Genomic DNA, 10,258 nt, shown 5'->3' with positions numbered 1-10,258 from the left:
AAAAAACCCCTATTATGGGTGTTTTGATAGCCTTGTCTGCCTCTGAATGAGCCTGAATTGAAACGTCCCCTTCCAGGGTCGTTGTAATTTTCTGCTTCTGAATCGGAAGATCCTGTATCTGAGAAATTTGTATAATTCCGTCTGTTACCATTATCATAGTTCGTTTGATAATTCCCTTGATATCCTCCCTGGTAGTAATTGGGATTCAAGTAAGGATAGATCTTTTCTTTCGCAAACCAACGGACATCTTTCTTCAATTTATCTGTTTTCTTGTTAGTTAAGTATGTGTCAAAATCTTTCATTTCTGATTGGATTTTATCTAATTTATTCCTAGCCTCTTCTACCGCATCAGAGGATTGGAGTTTTTCCTTCCAATGTTTGGATCTTTCCTGAGATATCATAGGTAACATCTTTTCTATCTTCATGACTCATTAGACTGCCTAAAAGAGTTCTTTTAATATGGATGATGATTAGAAATCCGTGTCTTGAATGCTCTGCTCGTGAATCTGTAGTCGGGTGTATATGATCATTAACAACCTCAAAATAAACCTTCTTAATATGTGAAAGAAAATGAAAACAATTCTCAGTGCCTGTCTCTTGCTGAAGGGTCTTGTTGGATAGACGGTGTGCATAGGTGCAAACATAGATAATTGTGAACAAAAGTGTTATTAAGTGATTGTGAATCCCAATATTTGACCACAAGATAGATTTATTTGTATTTATTATTACAGAAACCCTGTCTCCACGAGAGTTAAAGGGAGAAAATCTGTTGGTCCTGAGGAAGGTGGTGTCAGCCCACCGAAACGCGTAGACCTGGCGTACCTAGTCCTCTAAGCCATCTGGACTACCTCATACACAGAATATGTCTGGTTGAATTGTATGTTGTGTGGGTAACAGTAGTAAGTATGTATGAATAGGGAGTGATTGTTTTTGTATGTGTGGATAACAGGGTTTTTCTAAAAATATTGTTTAAACCTTTTTTGATATTTGTATTGTGTATAGTATTTATCAAATGTTTATATAATGAAAATGTTCGACAAAAAAGTAAAAAATGAAAGTAACTCATGTGCAAAAAAAGGAAATGAATAAAAGAAATCAACGAAAAATAGGTTCTATGTAATTTGTGTGTCCAATGGGATTCCATCAATATAAAGTTATAAGCTGAACTATGTCACATATGAAAATATAAGGCCATAGGGGAATTTCTCTATATTTCACGCCCCTTTTCTCTTCTGTTCCCTCCCCGCTCCCGCCTCCCAGCTGCTCCGCCCACCCGCGCACTTGGCCTTAAATGGCGACCGTGCGACGCAGGTGAGTGTGACCCACTTGTGGGACACCCCCGCGCCGCACGGCCACCAGCTGCTGCGTGTGTCTCCCTCTGCCTGCCCTCTGCCTCGCCGCCGGCCTCGCTGACGCCTGGCCGCTCCCCTCTGGTTTTGCCAGTGTTTTTGCCCAAAATTTGTGCTTGTTTTTCTCTGTGCCGTCCGATCGCTTTTTTAGCGGTTTTCCTCTGTTTTGCCCGTCTATTGTGCCTGTATTCCCTTGTGCTGTACCATCGTTTTTCCTTCCTGTTTTTGCCTAATTTTCCCTCCATTTGTGCCTGTTAATTGTAATTTTATCCTCTTTGCTGTGTCCAGTGTCCTTCCTGTCTGCCCGCCTACCTCGCCGCTCTCCCTCCCCGCTTCCCGCCACCGCCTGTGGCCACGCCCCTTTTCTCTTCTGTTCCCTCCCCGCTCCCGCCTCCCAGCTGCTCCGCCCACCCGCGTACTTCGCCTTAAATGGCGACCGTGCGAACGCGCAGCGTTGACGCGCAGCGGGCGCGCCGATTGTGCGCCGAAGGCGCGCCAAAGGTAAGCCCGTCTGCGCCCGTCCGCGACCGGATCGCACCCAGCGCCAGGACCCCTGGCCCACGAAGACCCCGACCTACCCGCCTGACGTACTCCGCCGCAACCCTCATCGCACTCAACACCGGCCGACTTCGAGACTGCCACCAAGCCACTCCACGACGCACCCACGGACCTTTCAGCTGCCACGCCTGCAAGTTCACCTGCACCCGGACCTGCCCCGCACCAGCACCCGCCAAGTCGAACGCCAGCAGCACCCACCTCAAGTGCATCCTGCTCAACACCCGCTCCGTCCACAGACACGCCATCGAACTCTGGAACCTCCTAGACGCCACAGCCCCTGACGTTGCCTTCCTCACGGAGACCTGGATGAACGCCTCGTCAGCTCCTGACATCGCCATCGCCATCCCAGAGGGCTACAAGATCGTCCGGAGGGACCGAAACGCCAACCAGATGGGAGGAGGCATCGCCATCATCCACAGGAGCACCATCCGTCTTACGACCAGCATCGACAACACTCTGACCAGCGCCGAACACCTGCATTTCCAGATCCACACCAACCCGAACACCACCCTCAGAGGCACCCTGATCTACCGACCCCCTGGACCACGCACGCAATTCAGCGAGGACATCGCCGACTTCGTCAGCCCGCATGCCCTCCCCTCCGCTGACTACATCCTCCTGGGAGACCTCAACTTCCATCTGGAGAACAACAACGACCGCAACACCAGCACCCTGCTCGACAACCTCGCCAACCTGGGACTCAAGCAACTGGTGTCCACCCCCACCCACCTCGCCGGACACACACTCGACGCAGTCTTCTCTTCCAGCACAGACATCGACTTCAGCCACGCCACAGAGCTTCAATGGACGGACCACAGCTGCGTCCACTTCACCTTCAAGAGAACAACGACCCACCAACACCAGCAACAGGCCGCCCGCAGAAGCTGGAACAAGATCACGGCAGACCAGCTCGCCACCTCCCTGAGCCAGCACCCTCCTGCCAGCTCAGCGAACCCCAGCCAGGCCGCCGACAACCTCACGAAGTGGATCAGCAACTGCGCGGACGAACTCGCCCCACTGAGGACCCCGCCTAGCAGACCCGGCAGCAAGAAGGCCCCATGGTTCACCGACGAACTCAAGAGCTCCAAGAAGAACTGCTGAGCCCTCGAGAAAGTCTGGAGAAGGGAACCGACACCAGACAACAGGACCTCCTTCAAACTTGCCACCCGGAAACACCACCAGCTGATCCGCGCCGCCAAGAAAACAGCATTCAAGGACCGGTTGGACAACAACGCACACAACTGCAAGGAACTCTTCAACATCGTGAAAGAGCTTTCCAACCCCAGCGCAGGAAACAACGACATCACCCCATCGCAAGACCTCTGCAACTCCCTCGCTTCATACTTCCACAACAAGATCGCGGACATACACAACAGCTTCAACAACCAACCAACGCACACCAGGACCGAACAACCACCCCCCACCACCACCCTCCACGCCTGGACCCCGATCAGCACCGAAGACACCATCCGCACGATGAACTCCATCCACTCCGGATCACCGACCGACCCCTGCCCTCACCACGTCTTCAACAAGGCCGACGCTGTCATCGCACCCCACCTGCGAGACATCATCAACACATCCCTCGACACCACCATCTTCCCGGAGAGCTGGAAGCACGCCGAACTCAGCGCTCTACTCAAGAAACCAACAGCGGACCCCACCGACCTCAAGAATTACCGCCCCATCTCGCTCCTCCCGTTTCCAGCCAAAGTCATCGAGAAGACCGTCAACAAGCAGATGGCCCGCTTCCTCGAGACGAACGGATCCCTCGACCCCTCACAGTCCGGCTTCCGAGCCAATCACAGCACCGAGACCGCCCTCATCGCCGCCACCGATGACATCCGAACCCTGATGGACAATGGAGAAACAGCGGCCCTCATCCTCCTAGACCTCTCCGCGGCTTTCGACACGGTCTGCCACCGCACCCTAGTGCAGCGTCTCAACAACGCCGGAATCCAGGGGAAGGCACTGGAATGGATCATCTTCTTCCTCGACGGAAGAACACAGAGAGTCCGCCTACCACCGTACAAGTCAGAGGCCTCCGAAGTCATCTGCGGCGTCCCCCAAGGATCATCTCTGAGCCCCACCCTCTTCAACGTCTACATGAGCCCCCTCGCGGCCATCGTACGCAAACACAACCTCAGCATAATCTCCTACGCCGACGATACCCAGCTGATCCTCTCCCTGACGAACGACCCCGCCGCCGCCAGAGCCAACCTGCACGAAGGGATGAAAGAGGTAGCCGAGTGGATGACGACCAGCCGCCTGAAACTGAACTCAGACAAGACGGAGGTCCTCATCCTGGGCTCCTCACCCTCCGCCTGGGACGACTCCTGGTGGCCCCCCGCCCTGGGCACCGCACCCAAACCGACAGACCATGCACGCAACCTGGGCTTCATCCTGGACTCCTCCCTCTCCATGACCAGGCAAGTCAACGTCTCCTCGGCGTGCTTCAACATCCTACGCATGCTACGGAAGATCTTCTGGTGGATCCCCACCGAGACCAGGAAGACCGTCACCCAGGCCCTCGTCACCAGCCGACTGGACTACGGCAACGCCCTCTACGCCGGGACCACCGCCAAGCTCCAGAAGAGACTCCAGCGGATCCAGAACGCCTCAGCCAGACTCATCCTCGACATCCCACGAACCAGCCACATCTCCGGACATCTGAGAGACCTTCACTGGCTCCCCGTCAACAAAAGAATCACCTTCCGCCTCCTCACCCACGCACACAAAGCCCTACACGACCAAGGCCCGAGCTACCTCAACAGCCGAGTCAACTTCTACGCTCCCAAACGCCACCTCCGATCAGCCAACCACGCCCTCGCCGCCGTCCCCCGCATCCGAAGAGCGACTACAGGAGGAAGGTCCTTCTCCTACCTGGCCGCCAAGACCTGGAACTCCCTCCCGACCGACCTGCGCCTGACCCAAGACCACCTCTCCTTCAGGAAGAAGCTGAAGACCTGGCTGTTCGAGCAGTAGCGGCACCCCCCCACCCCCAGCGCCTTGAGACCCTACGGGTAGGTAGCGCGCTCTATAAGTGTCAATGATTGATTGATTGAAACTGAAATGCTTCTGGACGGGACAAACAAAGAAATAGAAATGAAAGCTATCGAATCAAGTAGAGACTACTGAGACATATTACAAAGCCATCCAGCCATGAGCAATGGTCAAACCCAAAGCTTGCTCTGTGTGTTGGAAACAATAGGTGAGACCAACAGACAGATAAAACTGTAGCCGAGACCGGAAAACATTGGTGTGAAGCACTGCAAATAGGCTGTTCTTCCAAGTTCCAATTGTCATTTAAAGTTATTGCATTACACTAAAAGCCTAAACCATTTCTCTTGCAGTTCCCACTACAGCTGGAACCGGAAGCGAAACTACAGGGATTGCAGTATTTGATTACGAAAAACTGAAAGCAAAAACTGGTAAGTGTTTTCATATTTACAGTAGGCACCGATACTATGGTCCTAAATTAGTATATGGAGTTTAGTGATAATACATATGAAAAATGCACCTTTAGGAAGAGCAAAATAATTTTTTTTGTTATCCTCATGTGCATTTGGTGTAATATGTCCTCTACATTTACACTGAGCCGACAAAAATATGACAGTTGGTGGAACTGTGGGTGCAGGAGGTGCAGATGCAGCTCCCCCAGAATAATCCAGCTCTGCTGGTGGGTGTTGCCAGTTTTGTTTAACTTGCCCTGCAACGCCCTGGTGGGACTCCCAGTCCCAGGGCACAACAGCTACCAAATCCGCCGCAGCAGACTTGGGAGAGGCGTGGCCATCGTGCATATAGTGCTGCCTCTCCCCTTGCGGTATGGTACGCTCTGCTGGTGGGGGCTGTCAGTTTTGTTTCCTTGCCCCGCAGCACCCTAGTAGGACTCTCAGTCCCAGGGTTCAACATCTACCAAATCCACCGCAACTGACTAAGGGGGGGGGGGGGGGGGAGTGAGCGTGGCCATAGCGCATAAGTGCTGCCTCCTTCTCGTGGTATGGGGTGCGCATGGGTGAAGCCCAGGCGAAGGGCGGGCCCGTCCGAGACCGGAAGGGGCTGGGCTGGGCCACCCCGTAACGCCTATATTCTGGCTACCCAAAGGTACTGTGTGTGACCCCTATTATATCTGCTAACCAAGCCAGATAAAGGGCCAGTTCATCTGACATTTTGCACCTCTAGTCTGACTTTCTCATTTTGGAAATTACTGTTTTATGTGCTTTGTTTTTAAGCTCTGGGTTAGCACCTTTTTATGTAAAGTCATTGTTACATAGGAGCTTAGTAATGGACAAGAGAAAGGCTGTTGAGGGAGGGACTGGCACGGATGCAGGAGGAACTGCGTGCTCAAAGGAATAGATAGCATTCTCATTGAATGTGAGGAGATTTTAGATTCACCAGTGGTTGTCCCGTCATTAAGTACCAGGTACTCTCCAACTAAGCACAGGCTCCACCAAGCAAAAATGATTCCCAAAGATGTTTAAGAAGCCTCATACTCGGGCTAAAGCTATTAGGTACTCCCTCGCCACTTAGTCCTATAGTCGTAGGGCCTGCTGTTTTGTCAGAACCCAGCCCTCCTGATTTGGCCATCCCTTGAAGTAATCGGTTTTTATCACTTCAAAATATAGATGATGATTCTCCGAACACTGAGGAGTGGGTGGCCGAGGGTTTTTTCCCACTACTGGCCGTCAGGTCTTTACCTTCCCAACTCGATGCACATGAGCATTATTGTGGTTTGAGAGCAGAAATTGATTTACCATTGACATCTACAATATCTATGCAAGAGGAACTAGGGGGGGGGGCAGGCCTTCAGACACTTTGCAAAAACGCCAAGAGGTTTTGGTTGAAAGAGATCCCAACCCTCTTTTGAATCAAACTTCAATGTCACCTTTCAAACTTTGGACAGGAATGATGTGTGGTGTGGTGGAGGTATATGAATCATGGTCATTCCCTAGATGGACCTACCTTCTGTTAAAAGCCCTGACTCTGGAGTTTAGGTTGAGGGCAGCAAATAGAAGTACCAAATTGGATAGAATGGGAGCCAATACTTTTAAATGAATACATTGTAATAGTTGTATTGCTTATATCCTGATAGACTTGAGGCTCTGGTCTATTGTTGAAGATATAGTTGTGAGTGCTAGATCCGATAGTGACCATAACCCACTTTGCGTTATCCTGTTGTCCCCATGGGGTGTTTATCACAGTTTTCCCCAAAAATGTCAACTAACCAAAGATGTGTTACCATCTACAATAAGCAACCCCTTCAGTGGCAACAGTTGATCCTACACAAAGAAAAGCTGCAGCTTATCAATCAAGATTTGTTAGTATGTACGTCAGAGATTACTGCCCTGTATGCGCAGACAGGAGGGTTGCATATAGTTCCAGTTGTTCTTTCCTGTTTTTTTTTTTTTAGCAGTTGCTGTCCAACATCACTGTTTGTTCATAAGTCTAACTTTACACCGAATAAAAGGGAGCAGAAATCTTGGTTCAATCAAGAGTGCAGACAGTCAAGAAATCAACTTTCCCTGGCCATTAAATCTAAGGATATGGCCCGTATAAGATCACAAAGAAAGTGGTACAATCTTTCCCAGATAAAGGCAAAACGGGAATGGGACGAGACTAGATGGCGGCTTATCAAGGAAGCATGTGACTGCAAAGACTTCAAAATATTTTGCTCCATGGTTGTGTTGGGTGGGCACCCAGGGGCGATTTCTCCTGATAACTATAGTTATGTATGTGCTTGGTATCATCATTTTAACTCCCTTTATTCTGATGTTAGTCTGACTCATTCCCCATTAGATCCACTTGCACTGACTCAGGCTGCTAATAAGAACTTATTTACTTTGGGCAACATTCAGGCCTCTATTGATTCAAGTGTCTGAGCCAAATCCCCGGGCCCTAGTGGCATTCTTGGTGACCTCTTTCTCTACAAGAGGGATAATTAGTCATTTTACATCCCATTACTCTCAAATGCCATAGCAGGGGCGCTCCAATTCCTGAGTCTTAGAAGGGTGCAAAGGTGATTCCCTTATTTAAAAAGGTGATAGGAACCAACCTTGTAACTACAGGCCCATCAGCTTTATCGATTCAATCAAAAAAGTGTTTTTTCATGCCCTTTTGTCAAAGATCCAGGAGTGGATCAGCGATAGTTTCATTTTAACACCCTACCAAGCCGGCTTTGGACAGAAGACTAGAACAATTGATCAGGTATTCTGTTTTCGCCTTTAATTTTGGAAAACTGTTGTCGTCTGTATATGTTGATTTTATTGATCGAAAGTCGGCTTTCAATCTGGTTCCAAGATGTAAACTGTGGTACGTGTTCCATGAAATGGGGATGCCTAATGAGCTTTTATCTTTAATCATTTGTCTCCATGAGGCTAACTTCACTAGAGTGTGTCGGGGCGATTGAGGCCAGCTCACAGATGCAATTAATGTCAACAGGGGAGTTTGTCAAGGTTGCTTGTTGGCACCAACTAATTTGTACTTTTATTTGAATAATGTAATCCAATTTTTATCTCTTCATCCGGCAGACACTGCTCCCTTACTAGGGAGAGAAAAAATCGAGCCCCTTTTATTTGCAGATGACACCCTGTCAGTGTCTATAACTCCAGGGGCCCTTGAGGTGTTCTTAAATCGGTATAAAGATTTTTGCCATGAGATAAATACGTCAAAGACTAAATATATGGCGATAAATCCCCATAAGTCTATTTGTAGGAAGCCTACCCTAGGTGGGGTTTTGCTTGTGAGAGTAAACGCCTTCGACTATTTGGGCATTATTGGCCAGATGTAGCTAATTCTATTTTACCGACTCATAAATACCAAATTTTACCGATTCGGTATTTATGAATCGGTAAAATAGAAGGAGGGAGAATTGGGTAAATTCGGTAATTGAATTACCGAAGCTGTAAAAATCGGTATTTACCGAATCGGTAAATACCGATTCGGTAATGCCCATTGATTCCTATGGGCCTTGAAGCCCATAGGAATCAATGGGCAATACCGAATCGGTATTTACCGATTCGGTAAATACCGATTCCTGCCAGGGTGCAGGGGGTGTCACTTTGACACCCTCTAGCACCCCAAATACAAGCATGTGTGCCATGTGGCACACAGACATGCCCTAAGGGCATGTCTGTCTGTCATATGGCATTGGTGTGCATGCACACATGTGCATGCCCACCTGGATTCGGTATTTTACCGCCCAATTGGATTGGGTGGTAAAATACCGATTCTGTAAGGCCTTTGGGACTCAGAAGAGTCCCACCTACATCTTGAAGTTACCGAATCGGTAAATTTACCGAATCGGTAAAATAGGGCCCTACATGCCAATTCCTAAATACCGGTCGGTAACGGCCAAAATCGGCAGTTACCGACCGGTATTTGGGCTCCTACATCTGGCCCTATATTATCAGACAGCATGTCATGGAAACCACACGTGACTAAGATGTCCTTGAAGCATTAGCAAACAGTTGGCGCACTTATGAAGGAATATCGCACATTGTTCAGTAAACCAGTTGCTGCCGCCCTATAGATTTACAATTCAAAAGCTCTATTTTCTGCCCTCTATGGGGCCAAACTGTGAGGGTTTGCCAAAATAGATGACCTATCTAGATCCAAACACAGGTTTCTGAGGAGCTTGATGGTTTTGCCCTGAGTACTCCACTCTATCCTCTAAAGCTGGACATGGGCAGGAAATCTATTGCTCCTCAAGTATGGGAGAGATACCCTTCTAACAAAAGGGACTGGGGTAAAATCCATTGAAAACAACTAAAGATCCTCTTGTGATTCACGCTTGTATTATCACACCTGTATAATCATCATGTTCGTGAAACCCCACATTCATTTGCCATCCACTCGGCTGTCTAAGCACTGAACTCTGTGTAATCTAAATTCTCTTTTATTTCATATGATACCTAAAAACATAAACATTTACTGTATTCAGTACTATATTTCTATGAAACAATATTGTATCATTAATAACAGTTTTATAGAAACATTATTCATAGTTTGTGCAACATTGAATCATTAAAATATCTCCCTAACACAATAAATTGTTTTAAAAAAAAAAGAAATCTATTGGTCTCAGCAGTCACAAAACGAAAAGATGCCATAATATACAAAGGCAAACAGATTTCTTGACAAGTTGTCACTAATGATGTAGAGAAAAACAAATAACATCACAAGTTGTCAGGTGTCACAGTATATTTGTATGTGTATCTTCATTTATTGAGTCTTCATCAAGAAAAAACTGGTTTCCAACAGATCCAGCCAGCCAACACGGTATTTCAGGGACCATCCCCAATTACATGTCCCTCTAAAATATGAGTTTTTATTAATTACATTTCTGTACACGA

The 10,258-nt window shown here is 48.4% G+C and overlaps 1 protein-coding gene across 2 annotated transcripts in view; it reads left to right on the top strand.

Annotated features, from left to right (window-relative positions):
* ADHFE1 (alcohol dehydrogenase iron containing 1) overlaps window positions 1-10,258 on the top strand; it is a 388,378-nt gene that overhangs the window by 240,652 nt on the left and 137,468 nt on the right. For both annotated transcript variants that reach the window (XM_078687223.1, XM_078687222.1), the window contains one exon: window positions 5,261-5,338. In XM_078687223.1, coding sequence (XP_078543349.1) covers window positions 5,261-5,338 — 78 coding nt within the window. The remainder of the gene's footprint in view (window positions 1-5,260; window positions 5,339-10,258) is intronic.

Source organism: Lissotriton helveticus, chromosome 4_1 (assembly GCF_964261635.1).
Source record: "Lissotriton helveticus chromosome 4_1, aLisHel1.1, whole genome shotgun sequence".
In the NCBI taxonomy this organism is placed as follows: Eukaryota; Metazoa; Chordata; class Amphibia; order Caudata; family Salamandridae; genus Lissotriton; species Lissotriton helveticus.
Note: the sequence above shows the minus strand (reverse complement) of the source record. Positions and strands in the feature narration are given on the sequence as shown.